General features: G+C 37.8%; 1 protein-coding gene across 20 annotated transcripts in view; it reads right to left on the bottom strand.

The window, feature by feature from the left end:
* NRXN1 (neurexin 1) overlaps positions 1-21,660 on the bottom strand; it is a 684,323-nt gene that overhangs the window by 10,064 nt on the left and 652,599 nt on the right. For 12 of the 20 annotated variants that reach the window (XM_066178063.1, XM_066178070.1, XM_066178067.1 and 9 more), the window contains one exon: positions 8,423-8,510. In XM_066178063.1, coding sequence (XP_066034160.1) covers positions 8,423-8,510 — 88 coding nt within the window. The remainder of the gene's footprint in view (positions 1-8,422; positions 8,511-21,660) is intronic. The other 8 variants (XM_066178062.1, XM_066178065.1, XM_066178071.1 and 5 more) reach the window with 1 other exon arrangement.

Here is a 21,660-nt window from a genome sequence, read left to right as displayed (position 1 = left end):
TTAGCTGTGAGCAGGGTTTTGAAAATTAGTAGCAGCATCCTTAGTACTAGGTGGGCAAGAGCTAATTGGTGTTCACACTGTACTGACTGCTAGAAAACACCAGCAAGAAGTTTACAATCTGTTCTTGCTTCCCTTGCCTGGCAGAAGGGTCAGCAAACCAGTTCACTTCCAGCAGTCTGGTATGATGGTTACTGGTTTGAGAACCTGCTACTGGCAGGCACCAACTACTCTAGAACACAATATTAATTGAATTTATCAGGTATTGGAAATTTCCTACAGAATTTGAAAGACCTTTTTTAACATCTCATTGCTCAAGTTTGGTCTGAGAAAGCCTTGGCATAGAAACTGAGCAAAACAATGTTAATTCAGGCCAGTATTTTGGCTATAAACCTTCTCCTACCTTTGCAAAATATTGTCTTTCTTCTTCTACCTTTTTCATGAAAACAAGGATGAAAAATATTCCTGTGGAAAACTGAATTTCCTTCACAAGAAGAAGAAATTCAATGCCTATGCATTACAAAGCTAAAAGAAACAATTTCAGTATAGTGTCCACATTATGCAAGAAAATATATGCACTAGATGTAGCAAATCAAACCAGACTGAAGTGTAGCTCAAGGAAAACAATGAGGTTGCATCAATCAAGGTACCAGTAACAGTCTAATTTCAAACAAACTAGAACTCATTTATTTATTCAACAGTTTATGTGCACTCTTGATCCTAAGTTTAAACTTGATTTAAAGGATGAATTTTTATGCTTACACACTTTTATTTAGGATGTTTTAAAGCAGGTTGACATGAAAATTAATGGAACTTGTTCCAGATTCAATCATCTCTCTACTTCATCCTTGTGTAAGTAAATCCTCTGCCTTTCCAAAATTTCTTTAGCAAATCAGGAAAAAGAGTCCTGGTCAAGTCAGTAAATTACTTGCCTGTTTCTGAAAACCTCAGTTTTGCAATTACTAACTTACTTATTTCCTGCATTTTTCACCCAATGTCAGAGTGTGATGTTCACCTGGGGAAAATGTTTTTGAGAGTCAACATAATCTATATTTGACCTTATTTCATTGTTTTCAGTAAAAATAATGTGTTTTACAGACTGTTTTTCAGTTCAGTGAATCTTTGGTTCCAGTTTAAAAAGATCTACACTTTTTGAACATGGTGAAAATTTCTCATAGGAGAGGCTGTCAAAGAACACACATCTTTATTTCTGTGGCTAACAACAAAGAATAACAAAATATTTAGAACTGACTAGAACCTATTTTCATTTACTAATGGTACATGCATGGCCACTGGAGCTTAATGTGTTTTATTACTGAAAATCTTGAATACCTGACTTAAAAACCATGTCTGCTTTATTGAAGAGAGCATGGACATAGATCTAATTTAATTTTTTTTGTTTCTGACAGAGCCACTGCATTCACAGGCATTTAATTGTTAAGGTCTATGCAATACCTTATCTGTAAGGTTCTTTTTTCAGGAATATCAAAAAGAATAGGTCAAGCAACTGCTCATATACAAGCAACAGTTTTCTCAGCAATTTTTCTAGGGAAAATCAGGAAAGTAAGTCCTCAATGAACTCCAAACCACTGAACATGTAACAACAGGAATAACAACTGTCACTTAGTAAATTTCTCTGCACAAGAGTTGCCTTTTCATGTTGTCTGCATATGTCTGAAGCATGGAGTAAAGATTTAGGTGCTTCCACACAAATAATAACCTCAGTGTTTGCAGTGTGAATATTTGCTAGCTGGGATTAAACCACAGCAGGCATTCTTATATAATTCTTCTCTGTTTTATAGAAGTGAGAAGACCCAGCTTTAGCAGGGACAAGTGTGGAATATGAATGCACCCTCAAAGTTCACACCCAAGGAAAGCCGTTCATCATTTATGCACCAGCGGAGGAGCTCTTGTGCAGTTAACAGAGAGCCTGGTGTGATTTACAGCAGTCTGATGTCAATATTTCTTATCAGCCACAGACCACAGTGAGCTGCTGCTATTGCACTGCTAGGAAACCAGTGTGTGCAGGAAAAAAGCCAGCTCCCCAGTATCCATCTATATTCTTCCATCTGACACTGGGAATGTAAGAAAATCCTAAGGATTGGCTAGAAACCTCCAGTTCCACTCAATATTCCCAAGTTTCAGTGGCATGGCTGGCAAAGAGTAGAGGTTGGCATTGGCACAATGGATCAATCATGATTTTTAACCTCAGTCCTTTAGATAATTTGGAAAAAAATCTATTTGATGAGATTCAAATTAAAAATGCCATATTTGTAATTCACTGTGACAGGCACTAGGACCTCAGCCTGTTGACAAAGAAATAGTTCAGTTCACAATAAAATAATTTGGAAAAATGTAGCATTTACTATCTGCTCCTCTGGAGAAGGCTTTGTGATTTATAAAAAATAAAAAATAAGTTTGACAAATACTTTAACTTCAGCTGAAGGAAGATTAATCTATATCTTAATCCCCTCAGTTCTTTTATGCATAGCCATGGTAGGTGCTGACATTTTGGAAAGTTTGTAAAAAAAGCATAGTTTTCACCCTCTAGTAGCTTATACAGAAATATCTATGTGTATTGCAGCTAAACACTATAAAAGTCTCATTCAAGACAACCCAGTGATCTTTCTGGTACTGGAAATGCATATAGAACTACAGGATAATTGGACTGAGGCACAAATATTCCCTTTATGTCTTGAGCCATAATGAACACAGTAGCCCTATGAACTAACTGTAATTTTATTTTTCTGTTTCAGCTTCTTGAACAATGAATTCCATGAAGAGCATTAAACAGGGCACTTGCAGTGATGTATAAATTATAGGAGTTACTTCACCTCCTACTGTAATGTTATCTGGCTGCCAGATGCACCAGGAATATGGTGCAGTAATTCGTGAGAGGAAAAGAAAGCAAAACTTCTAGTAATGGGCATAAAACACTCACAAACCATATTTCACAGCTCTGCCTGTTAGGAAAACAGATGTCAATGCTGGGACCAAACCTAAACCATCACAAAGTGGCTGAGAAGATAGAGTTCTGAGCCATCTCATCTATCCAGCATGTAGAGGCACAGAGAAGAGGACACACATGTGTAGGAAGCAGTTTGCATGCAAAGCCCCACACTGTTCTGCTCACAGGACAAAGCCTTCCCCAAAGCAGTGACTGCTCCCTAAGAGTCATCTTCAGCAGTGGCATATTCAGTCTCTAGGCTCAACTGGTGCTTTGGAGATTTCTGGCTGTCACCAGTTTTCTGCAATACAATTAGCCTGGCCAACATGTAGAAGAAATTAAAAAACATGTTCAAAGATCAGTCCAGAAGTGTCTGTCCTATTAACCATTCTTACTTAATAATATAGGAAAATAAATTATTTCATTTATCCCTCTTAATTAAGAATTAGGGCTAAGAAAGCTAGCCAGTGCTGCCAGCTGCTATACATGACTGAACTCTGTCCTGATAATTATTATTCCTTTTACCCACAGAATGGTAACGGACAAGATCTGCCACCAATCAAACACTGCCATGGGAAGTGGAAGCCAAAAACTGCCAGACAAATCAAGAGATGATGGAGTATTTTCTTTGGTTGAACAAGTGGAGTTCCACTGGTTGAAAAACACTTGTTTGAACTTGAAGAAAAATGCCTCTTTCACTTCGAAGGTTACCTTCTCTAAGATTTCCAAGGCCAGTGAATATTCTGGCTTTAAGACCACCAAAACCTCTACTTATCCCATTTCTGCTGGGGCTGTCAGGAGAGGTTTTCAACCTAATTGTGAGCTTAAACCTCTGTTGAGTCACAATTTGGAGAAATATTTAAAATTCATTTGCAGAAAAAGAACTGTTTGTGTGTTTGTCTAATACTGTAAGACTTTTTTCCTGGTTGAGTGTTCCCTGCCATTAAACTCAGTGATTTCACTTCATTTGACCCAGCTCAGGCCTCTCTGCCTTTTGGAACATTTCAATAGCTACAGAAGTGGTTAGATAATAGCTAACAAATAAAATACCAGCCCAGAGTAACTGGAATAAATAAGCTGTGTAGCACAAATGCTCCTGTAACTCAGCAGAAATCAGAGCTCTCTACAGAGCTCAGCAACAGCTGGAACATCAGTCCTGATGTGCAGAAAGGCAATTTGTCCACCTGTAGTTTTATAACTCCTCTTGTAAAATCAGTAAATTGTCCCAGGTTCTTTTTCTTTTTTTTTTTTTTTTTTTTTTTGGACAGGTTACCACTAAAATTTTTGTAACTTATCTACAAAATGAAAAGCTTTTATTATTTCCTCCATGACATGAAGTTGAAGACATATAAACTATTGGTTTTTATTATTATTATCATCCTCCTCAATCTTCATGTTGTTATTGATATTTAGGGGAAGGTGGAGAGAATGTGAAAGCAATACTTGTTGCCTTACTACAGAAAACATAATGCCAAAAAAAATATGTTGACTAAGTTTTGCATGCTAATAAATTTGTTATGACTTCATCCAATTACGGCACATTTAGCAGATTGTATACCACAATGACATCTGCAATTATAATTTTTGTGACTTTATGTTCCAGACAAGATGATGGGATTGCTGCACAGCAGCTCCTAATCGGGTTTACATTTTTATGTCCTACATGAAATTTGTAGCAAATTGCATCTTTCCATTTATTATTTAGCAGACAGGTGCACAGAAAGCAAAGCTGGTGGTGGCAGAATGGGACTTGTTAGCCACTACAAGCTGCAACATACTTGTACTAGGAAAAAAGCCCTATTTTAAACATAAATCTCACTAATTAGTAAAATCTGGATAAGCAGTATTTTCTATGATATAGGTGTACCATATTCAAACTGTTTGTTGAATAGGCTCTCATTTGGAGCTGAGAACTTGGGTTAGAAATAGGCATATTTTGAGCAATCATCAGGGAAATATTGAGTTATGGCTCTGTTAATGAAACTGCAGGGGCTTTGGCCATCCCTTGCCTGAATTCTTAGTAGAAAAGTGTTGACCACACAGCTCTGAGAGCATCATCCCTTGCCATGAGGTGTATTCCTTTGCTGAAGGATCCCAGACTACAGCCTCTAAAGCAAAAATATAAAACTGCCCTGACCATCATACATTCAGCCTCCTAGAACTATGTAAGTTACGTGTCTCCGAAGATACCTAAGTGCCACCACCATTAGTGAGGATGTTGAGGAGTAGCTGTGGAGAAGCCAGTCTGGTTTGTGAAAAGCGTTAAGGGGAAAATGCTGAACTGAACCATGGGGATATTTTAAATGGAGGGACATATCCTTCTGTATCTCCTATTCCAACTGAAAAGAAAAACAATAATTTGTCTCTCCCTGCCAACAATATTGTGCTTCTCTTCCTAAATTCCAGCCTACTGTTAGGAGCAGCTCAAATCCACACGGAGACTGCAGTATTAGAGAGATTGAGCAATGCCTACCTGACTATCCATGGAGAAGGTTATTCATAACACTAAGTGACTAAAACACCTTGCAGAGAGACTGATATGCCAGAAGTTACAACTTCAGTAACCCTTTGGTTCAGGTAGTTTCAAGTATAATAAAAGGACAAGGCCAATGAAGGCAAATTACCAGCTTTTAAAAGTTGAGAGTGGGAGGACGAGTGACATTTTGATGAGAAGAATGACAGATAAAATGATCCAGACAATTGGGATTATGCATAACATAATTCCTGTGCCAATCCACAGGTTGGTTTTTTTAAAAAAAAAAACATTAGCAGTTGGGATCTGACAAATGAAACAGTAAAACCATTCTCAAATAAACAAAAATGAGAAGTGTAGCTGTGTGATGAATGCTAAGCTAAAACAGGAAAGCTGAACACCAGCATGTAAAGGTAATGGCAAATTTTTGCTGAAAGACTAACATTCACATCCGTAGTCCACAACCACAAAGATACACAAACCCATGTTTGGACAGAAACAATAAGCTGTCCTAAAGTTTCATTTCACCTCTCCCATTCTTGCACCCACCAGCTAAATGACTCTGCATGGCTCAGGACTACCAAACACTGCAGCCCCAGAGTTCAAACTAGCTCAGAGAAGAATTATTCTGAAATTTCATTTGCTTTCAGTGAGCTGTAAGCCTGAGAAAATACAAATACAGCTTTAATACCAGAGCTGCATTCCCAGATGATTTGGAAAATTATTTACTGCCATGTAACCAATATATTGCTGTAAAATTACCTTATAAACTAAAATAATACCCCCCTAAATGTCAATTTATCTACTGAACAGCACTGCCTGAGTTAAGTAAAACAAGAAAATAACTGACACGAATGAGCTCAGAGCCATGTGAGCTACTGCACTGACTCATACTGGACAGGATAGTCTTGCTAAACTCAAGAATTTGTAAATGAGAATGAAGGAACAGGGAAAAAAAATACTCCTGAATATCTTGATCATAATGTCTGAGACTTCTGCAAGTGAAATATCTCCCTGAGAGGTACAAAACTGTGTGAATGCTCCCGTTGCTACTCAGTTTTAAGAACAATCATTCAGTTTTGTGGAATTTTGAAAATTACTCTGAAATCCTTTAACTGGAAAGTGAAAGAAAATAATCGTGAAGTATTGTCATCAAATCTGTAAATTGCGTCCTGGAGGAGCTCAAGTGCCATCCTGCAGGTCTGCCAGACGTTGAGACAAGCCATAAATGTCTCTGCCTTTACTTCAGTTTAAGTACATAATTCTTGCATGTGGGTATCAAGCTCTGTGACTTAAAATAGGAACCACGCATTTGCATATGAAGAAAAATTTCATTTGTCTTTGGGCTATGTAGATGTTTCTCCTGCCCCAGATTTTGGAGTCATACTAAAATGACTTTTAGTTGCTATTTGCATTAATACATTAATCTCAAATTAAACTGGTTTCTACTTGAGCTAATTATGTTACTGCACAAAAAATAGATTTTAGGTTTTTTTACTATTTAGTGAAGTAGCAAGTACCAAGGATTACCAAATAACCTCAGACAACTAGCAGTGGGCATGCTACCAAACAGCACAGAATTCAAGGGAATTTTGGGGAGAATTCTAAGGAAAACTGAGATATATTTATATGGTGCCATGAGCTGTTCCCTCAGGAAATATAAAACCTAAACCAAACCAACAAGGAAGCAGGAATAATTCATTGGACTGTCTAGGTTTATTTTAAAGGATATAGAGTAACACAATTTTTCAGGCTGATAGAAAGTTTTGCAGTCCTTTCACTCCAATGATAAATGTTGGGATTTCTAGAGATGATATATAGTATTTAACTAAAAATAATTGAATATAATTGAACCTTTGGAGCAGGTTGCCCACAGAAGTTGTGGATGTTCCATCCCCTGAAGTGTCCAAGGCCAGGCTGAATGGGGTTTTGAGCAACCAGGTCTAGTGGAAAGTGTTCCTGCCCATGGCAGGGGTTTGGGACTAGATATAATTAAAGGCCTCTTCCAACTCAAATCTTTCCATTATTTCACAGAGAAGAATTATTACCAAGTCTCCACTATTCAGTGGAGTAGGAAGGACATGGCGAAAACACTACCAAGTTTTTATTTCATGGAAAATACTAGAATGTCAAAATATTTTTGTTTCTGGTTACAACTAAAACATACACTCTAAATAGGCCTGGCTTGGGAAAAAAAAAAAAACATAAAACAATTTGAATCTTGAGACTGTTGTATTTTACGTCTTCAGGTTTTATGTATCTATACAAAATTTCATACCACTAACAGTAATTAAAAATTATTTCAACTCTATCTTCCAGTGCATGAAGGGAACCTGTAAGAAAAACGGAGAGGGACTTTTTACAAGAGCTGTAGTGACAGGACAAGTGGAAATGGATTCAAATTGAAAGACACTACATTTAGATTTGATATTAGAAAAAATTATTCTCTGTGAGGGTGGTGAGCCCAGAGAAGTTGTGTATGTCCCATCCCTGGAAGCGTTTGAGGACAGGCTGCATGGAGTTTTGAGCAACCTGGTCAAGTGAGAAGTGTTCCTGACCACGTCAGGCAGATTGGAACAAGATGATCTTCAAGGTTCCTTCCAACCCAGGTCATTCTGTGATTATATGACATAACATGACATTTTCAATAAGATACCTTTATCTTATTACGGGCAATGCTTAAGCCACAAACAATAGCAACACCTTTCTGCTAAATGAAGCTGTACCTTCTTTATCACAACATGGTTGCAAGGGCCCAAGAATGCCCTTCCTATTCCATCCTCAGGTCCTCAGCCAAGCCATAACTTTGCTCAGATCATGACATGTGCTCTCATCTGATGTCCTGGAGCAGACTCTTCCTCTCTGCTAACACCGCCACATGTAGAAAAGGCCCAATTCAACCTCTCCTTGCCATGCATGAAAGGATCGTCCTGCTAGCTGGGACTCTGGGGGACTGCCGCATGCAAATATGAAAGAAAAGAAGGTAATAAAAAAAGTTGACTAACCTAACCCACCTGAGCTCGGCTCACAGGGATCGATGTCCTCGTCATCGCTAGGACATTCAGCTGAGGCCACCAGGATGTCATCTGTAGTCTGAAAAGAAAGTAAGAGTCAAATAGATGTACTTGAATTGACTGAACATGTTGTAAGATTCTCACCAGCATGTCTTCTTTTTTTTTTCTTTTTAATTTATGTAAGGCCCAGATCATTCCAGATTTAAAGTGTAATGGTGCAGTGACGCTCTCCAACTCTGTATTAATGGAACTTTGCTTTTCAATTTGCACTTGTCAGGATTTAGAACTATGTTAGATATCCAGTGTGGGCGCTTACACATTTTAATTTTTTTTTGTAATAAGGACAGAAAGTAGAAGGACAGAATATTTATATTGAGGCTGCTGGTCTGCTCTCTTTATCTCCAATATCTCTAGTATGATATTACTGAGAACACAGAGGGCATTAAAAAAAAAGTCAAAATAATGAACTGCCTGGAGTGCAGCTGTTAAAACTACTATAAATGTAGTGATGTTTTCTCCATTAAATGCACTTGCTTTCTCAGATGTAGAGTCAAAAAAAGGGAAAGACGCAAACATGTCTCTCACTGAGCTGAAAACTATTTAATGAAAAGAAAGTCAAGGAAAGAAAACAATAATAAATGTGTATATGCTAGAAATTATTTTTTTTTCTTAAATAAGTGAAAACATTTTATTTTCTTAAATAAGTGGAGTATTGTGTGAGTGCGATGTGTAGGTCCCAGGGTCAAAATGCATTTGGACACCTTTTGTATAAAGAAATCATATAAATCAAGACAAAGGAGACAAACCTAGGGATGTATGGTATAACACACCATAAATATTCAAAAAAGAACTGGGGAATTCCTATCTACTGCTTGTTACAGAGCAAGAACAAGGAGATATTCAATGAAACACCAAGACAATCAATCAGTCAACATGAAAAAATTAATCTTTTCAAGCCACCTCTGAGAACAGTCATTTAGAAGTGTAATAAGAACATCTACAGTAATTCAGGGAAATAATAGCAGGGAAATATAAACTGCCATGCACCTGGTCATTTCTCAAGAAATTACTAAAGAGGTTAGGAAGATGCTTTTCCTATGGGCAAGACGTTTCATAACTGTCCATTTTAGACTTCTGTTCACTTCACCGAAGGAAATACATGGAGGGAATAAAATACTACATCATATTCAAAAAAAAGGCTAAGAACATAGCAGGCAAAAAGCCATTCTTGGATTCCTGAATAATAAATATGCCAACAACCCATTTCAATGAATGTGAAACTTTCTTCCTTTATCTCTCCAGGGATATAAAGGATGGACATAAAACACATGAAAGTTTTCCTTCATCAGTTTAAATCTGAAGATGCAAAAATTTTGTATCTATGCAGCAGGGCCAAAGGCTAACCAGTGTTGTTTATCATTATTACTCTAACCAGAGTTTTTAAAGTGAAGCATATTACAGTAATAGGCTTTACTTTGTCATGCTTCAAGAATATTAATGAATGTAAGCTTTCAGCACTTCTCTGAAGTAGGAAAGTGATACAGGAATACATTCATTAATATGTGAGGCATAACAAAGAAAAGCCCTGATAATAATAATAATATATTTTAGAGGTAAAAGACTGAGGCATAACAAAATGAAGTAACTTGGTGAAGGTAATCAAAAAGGCTATAGACAACAGCTATGTTTGGATGCCATAATCACAAAAATGATCTTTCCTTATAGCTGAGAAAATTTGTAGCTAGAGGAAACAACTGTAAAACTGAAATACTGCCAAAACTAGTTGGCAGATTTGCAAAATTACAAAAACACCCAAAAACCCCTTTCTAGTTGTCCTTTATTTCTACCATGCAGAAAATCAAAATTGGAACAAAACCCAGCTGCAAACATCCTCTTGAATTTCCAATATCCATTTCTTTTCCCCAGATGACAACCATTTAAGCTTGAAAACCAGTATCTTAGTCTCTTTTAGGAAAGTTACCTTTTTTTTTTTTTTTTTTAAATATAAATAAAAAATAACCAAGTCACCAACAGAGCCTGCCCATAAGAAATTATCCCTATGCTGTAAACCCCACAACCATTAAGTATAAAAACATAATAAGTACATAAACTATTATGCATCTCCCAAACTCCCAAAGGGTTTCATTTTGGTCAGTGAAGCCACAGTATCAAATTTTTCCTTATACCCACAAAAATGGACAAGATAATACTTTTATGACCTGTAGCCAGAATTCTGAATGTTTATCAATGGATCACTGAGGAACTCTACACAAATACCATTAAACAGTATGCATCACATACATACCCAACAGTCACAGCAAGAAATGGTCCCAGACCTACTGGTCTAACTGGAATTTTGATTAGGGGTGCTTTGGCATGTGCAGAGATGAGTCACCCTTGTAACTTGAGTGACCCAAGAAGAAATGATCAGACAGATTTATGGGATTATTGCAGTGTCTCTGATTATTCTTGATATAGGATAACATGGTAAGAGTTTAGGTTACTCTACTTTTTTGTACAATTTGTGGTACATTCAAAGTTCTGATAATTCAAAATCACCAGAAAAATAATACACTTTAAGTATCTTAATGTCTGAGAGATACTTTGCTCCGCTACTTGTAAGAGTGTCAAAACTGTCTTTATAAAGTGACACTAATTCCAATCTATAGAAAGAGTATTCATACTTCTACAAGAAGAAAGGGTTGCTCTTAAATGATAAAATGCATGCATATTATGGGTACAGAAATGCACCAATAATACCTTAAATAAATGTGAATATAGAATGTCAAGAAAGACCTCATTAATGTCTGAACTTATTAAAGGAAGTAATGTGTGTTTCAAAGTCAATACTTGGTATAAAAGTTATTTTCTTGCAAGCAATAAATCAAGTATCAATAGCTGAATAAGAAGCAAAGGGATAAGATGATGTGAAAAGAACTTTTCTTCAGAAAAATATGTGAAAAAGAATTCGAGTTTAAGTATCAATCAAAAGATGTGACACAACCTGCTCCTATTCTCCCCTTTCCCCAAACCCAGATATCCCTTTACTCCTACTCATATATATTTTTATCAGAAAAAAGGACAAAGAAGCTGTGAAAGGCAGGTGACATGCCAAAAACCAAACTACAAATGAAAGCTATTGGTCTGCCTGACAGAATTCAAAATGGAATTCAGAATTAGCTAATACACTAGAGAATATAAAGAATACATAAATTAAATACTGTGGGCCAGTTACTTTCTGGAGTTCTTTCTTCAGAAGAGCTCTGACTGATGGGAATTTACCTGAAGAGAGAGCAGAATTTAGACCTAAAGATGTCAGACAGCCATGGGGTGCAGATCAATAATGTAAGACAGAGTAATGTGTTTTACTTATTTGACACTATCTTTTCCTCATGCTTTTTAATTTGGATGGGAAGATTTAAAACAAATCACTTCTCCTAAGTGAATTGCCATTGTTGCTAGCACTGTGGCTAATTTACAGGACACTGCTTCAAGCACTCTCATTAATCAAGGATTTAAAAATCAGTGGAAAATCCCTTATTTACAGCGAGTGCCTAATAGGATAACATCCAACTGGTATCATCATCATGCACAATCGGATTAGAATGTCTCTTGGGTGAGTTGTTCAAGTTCATTTAAGAGGTGATACTCCAGTTGTAAGACATTAAAAAAAAATTAAAACGGCAGGTACAGAGTAAAAGGTCAGACAGAATTTCTTTTAATTCCTTCTTCTTTGTGTATTTTCAGAGATTTTTCAGATTCAATTTGCAGCTATGACTGTACAATTTAAAATGCAGTCCACTGTAAAATGTGGATTCTTAAAAAGTTGGACATCTGTACACATGAAAAAAAACCTTACAATTAACAAGACAATAAAAAATGGAGCCAAAAAAAAAATCTCACACTTACTAAGACTAGAAATCATTGCAGAATGTTGGTTCTGACAACTATTCAGGGGTGTGGCCTCTGCAGGAATAGGTCTTGCTTACATCAGCTACGGCTGCTTGCAAAAATAAAGAAATGGGGATTTGTCTCTCAGCCAAGAGACAGTTTAAAATATCACCAATCTGCCACCTTGCCTAAGGAAGGAAATGGTGACTATTTCAAGAAAGTTCCTGGCCAGATGAAAAAATGACACTGTAGTCATGGCTTAAATACAGTGACAGTCTGTAGCTATGGATAAATATCAAGCTGCCTCAAAGGTTACTATCACTGGTTCCAAACTAGTACCAGAAAATATTGCTGTGCCCTTTAAACACTGCTCTTTGAATGCTATGTCATTAAAAGAAATAATTGCAAATGAATAAACTATACAGGAAAGTAATTTTTTATTATTATTCATTTTTTTGCATGACTGAGATTAAATACATACCAACTTATTCCAGTTTTATGTATGAAATCTACTATACCTGAGGGTACAAGAGAAATATGACCTAAAAATTAAATCACCAATCTAAGCTGTGCATTCATTAACAATATAATGGATCCTGCATATTTTCCGCTGTAGTATTGCACCAGCTCTCCTTTAAATCATAGCACCCCACAGCTACTCTGAATATAGTTTATTCGTTTCTTGTTCAATAATATACTTTATCCAATGAGAACTGCAAGCAAATCCAAATTACACAATAGCTAAAAACTAGCAGTCCTAAATTATTATATGAATTATAACCAGAACAACCCCTTATGACTACTCTTTAAATTATTTTAGATGAGAACTTCAACTGCGTAATTCAGAATTACTCTTATTTATTTGTACGGCTCTGGTGCTGAATGACACCAGGGACCAGTGCTGTTGTGCCTGGTGCTAAAACAGCTGGAAGGCAAAGGTTCTGCTCTGAGGATCTTTCAGTTTGATTTTAGAGAACAAATGAGTGGGAGAGGGAGCAGAGGATGGAAGGGTCAGGTGAGGATGCCACTGAGAGGCACTAGCAGTTACACAGGCTCTGATCTAGCTCGTTTCCCAAAATGATGCTCCCATAGAGCAGGAAGCAAGGGCAGAAAGAAAGCAGGCACAGGAGAGCCAGGCAGGAGCCTGTGACTGGCCAAGGAGATGCTGGGAACATATGGTGCCTGGCGAGCACTGCCGAGGCTGCAAAGCCTCTCAGGACATTCCATGTGTTTGGAACCGTCTGGTAAGCATAGAGATGAAGACGGGCAGGGTGGCACAGAGACAGGCAGGCAGCACCCATGGTTAGGATTGAGGGCATGGTCAAGGCATGGGAAGATCGAGCATGGTTGTGTTGGGAAGGGAAGTAACAAAGGAAGTGAAAAATTATTGGTGAGGTCATGGGAGCAAAGGAGACAAAGCGGCGAAAGGGGAGGGCCAGGGTACAAGGGAGTTTATATCAAGAGACACGACTATGTGAAGATTAATGGGTAAGAATCCAACGACTGTCAGCCAACGACTGTTTGAAAACATACTTTCAGATGTAGGACAAGGAAATTAAACCTCTAATTCTCCTTTTCCCTTTTCTGTAATGCTTAATTATCATCTCGGCTTGCTTCATTTTTCTTCCTGAAAACACAGCTTATTCAAATAATTGTGATTTAGTTCAGAGAGAATCAACTACAAGTGATTTTTAAACATAAAGGTCTGCTTCAATTTAGCAGAAGCCCATATAGCTACAGCCACGGTATAAACAAAGGTTTTGGAAACCCAACAGATAAACACTACTGTCTTCCTTATTAGCTGTAGCAAACTTTCCTTGAAAAATATGGTTCATGCAACATCTACAGAAAGGAACTCAGAGCAGTCCTTTTGTATTTTTGTACCGGACACATTAATTTCTGAGGCAGAGGGACTTTCCCACAAACTAATCCCTTGCATATATTCCTTCTTCCCCCTTTAAATGGAGGAATAAAGTAACCTAAATCAATGGGAGTGCTGAGAGAAACCAACAGGATATGAAACATCACAAAAGACTTCGTATGGAAAAACTCAGATTTCATTTTTCAGGATGGGATTAACTTCACAATTTTCTAGCCAAGACTACATAATTTGAATTTAATTCTTGGTGTATGAAGCAGATCTTCGTGACTGGCTATTGAGACAGTTGTGGAAAGAAACTTGAGTACGTCACATTAATCAGGTGTACTCCTCATCTGGCATTAATAACCTCCCACTGCATGAGGCAGTTTGCTGGGAAAGAGGCATTAGTGATGTAACAGTAATATCAGCTCTAGATGATTTCTGTTTAGACAACTGCCTCGAACACTGTATTTAACCTGCTATAGGTCAAACAAGTACATGTGCATCAATTACTGCTTGTCCACCCACATCCAAAAAGTATTTTCTCAGCACTGTGCTAATGAAATATGTTAGTTCTAGACATGGGTATTAAAATGCTAATATTTCAAGCACATGCACATTATTTATTAAATCTTTTGCTAACTGCTGACATGTTATTACTCTGTAATGTGAAAATACAGTAACTGAAAATCGAAACACTTTCTCAAAACTAGCTCTGATCTAATTAATACTACCATGTTACCATGTTATTTCTTGAATTGTCACTGTTTGTTGCTGGGAGAAAGCAAAAGCCTTGATTAATAAGTTCCCTTCACAGGAAAAAAAAAAAAAATAAGAAGAAGACGAAAAAGAAACCTTGAGGATATAGCAAAAAAAACCAATAAGGCCTTTCAGTCAGTGAAATGAGTGTTGAAGAAATTAAACTCAGAGGTGTAGGTGAAAAGCTCAAGACGTTGCCTCAGATGCCCTGCAGGGCCCCTTCAGCCTCTGTCCTCAAATCCCAGCAGTGATTGAAACACACCTGCTCCACGCAGCAAAAGAGTCACCTCAATTCTAGCCTCCACCTCTTGACATACAGACAGATAATCTTTCCACACAATAACCTTAAAATCCATGGTATTCATCCTGTGCAGAAAAGTTTTTGTATTATTTCTCCAGCCACCCTCCTCAACCCAAACATCTAAATTTTCATGGGCAAAATTGCCACAAATAGCAGGAATTTATTTGAGAAACGGATTTATAGTAAAATTATGTCAACAAAACTGTGTGACTTTAAGCTCTGATTTTGAAGTTAACTGCTTTGGTCAAAGTCTTAGAGTCACTCATCTCCTCTATAAAGAAGCAGAAGAAGAGCTGAGAAAATCCACATGCTGGCAAAGCTATAACATTTTACCTGAACAGATAGCCAGACAGCACCCTGCACTAATCTTTAAAAATTAAAGTATTACTAATTAAAAAAATAAGAAAATAATCCAAACATTTTCCCATCAGGTCATGTTCCTCACCTCCTGCAACATATGGATTGTTAGCTTCACAGATGTAGAGCAAAAGCAATTTCTGTATTAATTTTATTTTAAAATATCGGGGGTTTTGTCCCCTTTTGAAGCTGTTTGGAAACTTTTTTGGAATTGCTGCCTGGAAAATTATCCCACTGTTTTTCCTCCATGTTTGTCTCCCAGATGGGTAATATATGAAAATGCACACATCTACATTAATACATTTCTCACTGGCCACTCTTCCATATTTAATGGCTTTGCAAGGAGATATATAACAGAACATGCACTGTGTAACAGCAGGGGCTGCTTTGGACTTCTTGCAACGAGCTGATCCTGTACTGGCTGTGGCTCTTATCAGCAGAGCAAGCAGCAATGACACAGTGACAGAGTACCAAGACTGGTTTATTTTTTGAGGTAATTTGATATTTGCACCAAGGAACTGATGTTTATCATGAATGTTGGACTAATGCTTCAAAGCAGTGCTGGTTGCAATCAAGAGGGAATTGTCCATCTTCCACACCCTTCACATCAAGGCCAACTCATGCCATAAACTCCTGAGCATGAGGAGTCATGCCAGCATCATGAATACCTTTGCATTGATTAAGACGTAAATTTGTTTTGCAATGCCAGATGAACAGAGCAGGGTTTGATTTCCTTTCCAAAAAACTAGTATGGACTGTCTTGCTTCTGAGTGATTCAGAACTATAAGTACAGTAAAAAGACAAAACTGCTTTTATCCCTCCTGCTGGAAATACTGGGGATGGCTAGCTGGGAATGAGCAAGGTATGCGCTCTCTACCACTGTTCCCTCCGCTCCATCTTGCCCTCTCCCTCCCTTCTGCAGTGGGGCTGATGGAAACAGGAGCTCACTCCCTGATCTCAGGACCCTCTCCATGCCCTTAGGAACTGCTGGCTGACCCCTCAGCTTGGTCTGACCCAGAGCCCAGAGCAATCCACATGAAGATGCAGGCACTACTACCCCAATGCTAGCTTTTTTTCTCATGCTGGAGAAAAAAAAACAAACCCACAGATTACGAGATGTGGCAAAAAACTGGACTTAATCCCTCTAAAAATGGGATAAACTGGCAACATGCCAGTTACCAAAACCACAGGCACCTAATTGCATAATGCCTATTATTTATGCTGTGCCATTTGTGAAAGTAGTCATGGCTGCTTGGATAAAGAACGAATGAGTCACTGCCTTACTCCTTTCTCATCTTACTTATAGATTCACAGTGGTGTAACATTTCTGTTTCCTGAAATAATTTTTTTGGCTAATTTTCATTCTGCGATTACAAATAGTTCTGGCATGGATTATACTGATCAGAAGAAGCTGTTCTCCTTTTCAACTTACCTGTTTCATACTTATTCCCCAGAAAATGGGATGAAAACAAGGGACAGGTAATCTGTGAACTCTTTAAAATTAAAAAGTCTCTTGTGCTTTCTTTCCAAGATCCTTTCCAGAATATCCATATTTCTCTCCCATAAGCACCATCGTTCATTCCAGAGCAAGAACAAAAAAAAAAGCAGTTTGATTTTTGTTTTGTTTTTACATTTGCACTAAGCCTAAAAATATATGGAATAGAATGTGATTGATGAAATGCAATCCTATTATTTTCTCCTAGGCAAACATTATTTTGCCTCTAAGTATGAGGGAAATGTTTCTGGGCATTATGATTTATTTTCTGGTATCATTTTATTTTTAGCCATCTCTTTTGCTGAAGTAAACATTTTGGTCTCCATTAATTCTGAACTCACAAAACACACTGGAGACTTTTTCATATTAACTCAGGGAGAGACTGTGCTTATTAAATGGCAGCATTACAACAGTGATAGGAAATCTTTTAATTTATATCTCTGTATTACCAATCACATGTACAAAGATTGCTGAATTTTTGGAATATGAGTCTTGCTGCATTTGTATTTATCTCAGAAAACTCAAGCACAGCAATATTAAAGCCTTCAAAATTGACAATTTGAATTTTTTCCAGGGAAGTGGGGTAGCTTTTAATTGACTGTTGAGCTGCTAGCATAGCCTTTTTCGTTGTTATGGGGTTTTTGTTTTTTTACAATTTAATCACAGGTTTTAAGACCTTTCTTAGCAAAACTGAATAACGTTAGAGAAATGATGAATCAAAATTGGATGTATTTGAGACTCAGCTGGGCTGGTGATCCTTGAAGTCCCTTTCAACCTGGTATTCTGTGATTCATTTAGTTGTGAAAATACAGCAAAGCTAGAAAAGTAATAACTATGAACTACACTTCCATATTTTTATGCAATTTCAGTACTGCCAGCTTTAGTTACTGTGAGTATCCCTGTCAATTAAATTGTGTCACACAGGAACATCTTGGTCTGCTGATACCCATAGGAATATTTTTACAGGTTCAAAAGAGCGGAAGGCAAGGAAAGCCCTTCAGAAGGAATAATTCCTTAAACTCACATGGAGTCTCTGTTCTCACTCAGCATGTTTTCAGGGTGGAAAAAGCTTTCTTATCTTGTTTCTAGATACAGAGAACAAAATATTAATTTTAGAAGAAATGCAGCCTAAACTATTAGACTGCTTTTCACCATTTTGGTAAACCAGTGATCTCATCTTGCTCCAGAGACAAGTAAGAGACTGAGACAATAGAGGAAACATGGGATCCTCTATTTAACACTGACCAGCCCATACCATGTTCTCAAGTTCATTTGAGCATGTCTTTGGCTCAAGGCAAATTATTTTGAGTCAGTCAGATCAGGTCATCATCTCCTAGTATCCCTTTCTCTCCTGACGAAAAATGAGCACTAGTCCCACTCCCAACACTTTCCTTCCTCAAGTCTTAAAGTAAAGAATAAAATATAAACTTTTTGAGGGTCCAAGAGGGCACACTGCTCCCTCCCAGATATTGGACCCCTTGTCACATTTTATCCCCCAGTATCACCAGTTTTCACAGGTTTACCTAAAGCAGGGAAAGCAAAACTGAAGCTGTTTTCCCAAAAACCGGTCTTTGAAGCATGGCCTTTTCAAATACAAAGCAACCAGTTCTACTATGAAAAAATCCCCACATTTCCTTATCTTAATGTTTTAATTAAAAAACTCAAACAACAATGGCAAGATCAGGGGAAATACTGAGGAAATAACCTACTAGTTCTGCAGGTCTGAGATATGTTCCACAGAGGAGCTGCATTCTGCAAGTACAACTTTGTAACTCTAACAAGAGTTAGTTAGCTACACATGCACTGGAAAAAGACAATACCTAATTGCCTTTCAATTAAAATAAGTTTCATTAAAGCCACTGATTCAGAGATACTGTTACTTACACAGTTTCTGAAAGTGTACATTTTTCACAGAGGTGTTTGGGTTTGTTAATGATCATTTTATTTCATAAGAACAGTCAAAATTCAGGTGAGAAACATGCTTCAGGAAAGCAGCATGCTTTGCACAGCTGGGATATGCTCCAGGTGATTGCTGTGATATTATTTACAAGCAGATGTTATTTACAACCACATTGTTGACCAGGAACCTCCCTTTTTCATCACATGTTATGAAAATCTATGCAGGCGAAGAAAAACTGCATCTCACACAGAAGGTATTTGGGTTTGGGACCTAAAAATATGGTCTTGCTTTAAAGGCTAGGTAGTGGTTTTCCAATACCAAGAAGAGGAACTGAGGTTTGGCAGACAATTTCTCCTCTGCTGTCCATACTGCTGCTGATGGCTTTTGGGTGGTGTGGAGGAATAGGCCAGACTTTGGTAGGAAGGAGAGAAAAATCAGGCTCAGAACAATGGCAAGATGGGATACTGAGTTGAGGGGCCACGAATGCATTAAAAGTAACTGAGGTAAGATGCTGAAGGATTTGGGAAGAGAAATGAAACACTGCGCTTGCTCTAAGTCTGGGGGGACACAGACCATTACAAAGGGAAAAGAGGATGAGGGGAAAAAGAGCTACAGTAAATCAGCAAAGTGGCTCATGGAGAGCCATGGAGAACTGTGGGCGTGGGGAAGTTTGGGATAAGGACAAAGGATGCTGGACCAGTCGTTGGAATCATTATAGACTGGACAAAATTAAAGATGTGTAGCCATTGGAACCAGCACCAAGATTTCAGCTTTCCTTTCACTGTCAATCATAATCTGCTAATCACTCTAGCAAAGACTTCAATTTTCCAGCAGATGTCTGGCCCACTGGGATCCATCATTTATAAGACATAAGTGTAAGGCAGAGGTCTGCCAGGTGAATCCACAGGCTCCAGCAGTCCATTTCAGGATGTCAATTCCATGGTGCATAGTGCAACAGGTTTCTGATGTTTGTTTTGAAAGGAACTCGGAAAACCATGATACAAAACATTTGATTTGGAAAATTTTAAGTGTGAAAGGGAATGAACACCCGATAATTAGGGGATGCCAGAACTCAAGTCTGACTTGAAGCTTTAATTCACATGGCTTGTGTCTGCACAATCTGATGCCATCTTAAATAAAATGCTGGTACAGATTAATAACAACATATTTGAATGTCAGCTGGTGTAAAGCCACACAGTTCCAGAGAAACAAAATGTTCACACTTCAGCTGTGCATCTGGCCCATAATTTCTTGTGATATTTTTTAAAAACTGAGAGCCCAAACCCATAGGGAATTATCTTAAACTTGAGTATGCCTAAGGCAACATACTAATCACTGTTCTTACTGCAGCATGGCATGCTTCTGAGTCATACTGCAAAGACAGTTTTGCTGTGAGGTAATAAAAAAAATAATACAAGTTAAAATGATTAAGTCACATATAGTCTGGATTTTTGACCTTTATTATTACCTTATGAGCAAGAGCTGGGAATATGGCTGAGAATTTTAGATAGGATGCAAAAGAATATTAGAATAGAATGCAATAAGAAATTAACCATCTATGGATACCCCAGTTATTCAGCATGGCACTGTATTTTCACAAGGTCTTTCCATTTCCTGGCAGGAACCTATCAGTTATCTGTTTAAAATTTCTTTTCATAAAACCTTATAGCTGTTGAAATACAGCAAGGAAAATACAAATACAAAAGCACGGAAATTTCATTCGATTGGAGTGCAAACAGCAAGATAGCATAAGATTCGTCTTTAAAAGTAAAAAGGATTTCATAAGACGCAGGCTCAAACTCTGATGGGCGTCTAGAAGTTCTTGCTGGTGCAACTAAAACATTCAGCTGACTCCCTAAATAGGCATGCTATGTCAGGAAAGGCTATAATTAAACTCCCTGAGTCTGTCACTCTCGTCTATATGGGAATGTTACTGTGATATAAATGAAGTTAATTAAAACCAGTATAACTCCCAGGTGTATAAATTTTGCTGGGAAAAGACCAAATGTTTTGTGCATAGCTTTGGAGGGCAGGGTAGACACCTCCAGCCAGCCCATGGATTTGCTCTGTGCATGCATAGGAGGAAGTGGAGCTGCATGGGTTCATCTATCCCCATGTAATGGCAGCAGTGGGATGTGCCAGACCCTTCATGGGAACAAGATGTTACACTCACACTGACATCTCGCTGTGTCTGACTGCAGAGAAAATCCCACTACACTGCAGCTCTTCAGATTTAGCTCTCTTGCCTCTAACAACCATGTACTGGTGTCAGGAGAGCAAACTGTGTGACCAAAATGATGCAGATGATCATGTGAGAAAATCTGAATTCAATCAGACTACTGCAGTCCTTCTCCCACTGCTTCACTACGAGGCACCCAGGCAGTTTGTCACTGTCGGCATGCCCTGAGTTCCTCTTGTTGGACAGCAGTCAAAGAGTCACATTTAAGTCTACACTCAAGTCTCTTAAGCTTTTATGAGTAAGGAAACTTCAATACTGTCTCCTTTCGGCATTGCAGCACACCAACTTTGTACCCAAAGGTGTTTTGTTTCTTTTTTCCCCCTTTTTTAAACAACTTTACAAAAACATGCAATCACTAGACTCCCCAGACATCCTGGATTCCCCAGATTCCTTAGATCGGAACAAAGCTATGAAAATACCTTCACA

This window comes from Chamaea fasciata, unplaced genomic scaffold (assembly GCF_029207755.1).
Source record: "Chamaea fasciata isolate MVZ Bird 193981 ecotype frontalis unplaced genomic scaffold, bChaFas1.0.hap1 SCAF_3, whole genome shotgun sequence".
Lineage (NCBI taxonomy): Eukaryota > Metazoa > Chordata > Aves > Passeriformes > Sylviidae > Chamaea > Chamaea fasciata.
Note: the sequence above shows the minus strand (reverse complement) of the source record. Positions and strands in the feature narration are given on the sequence as shown.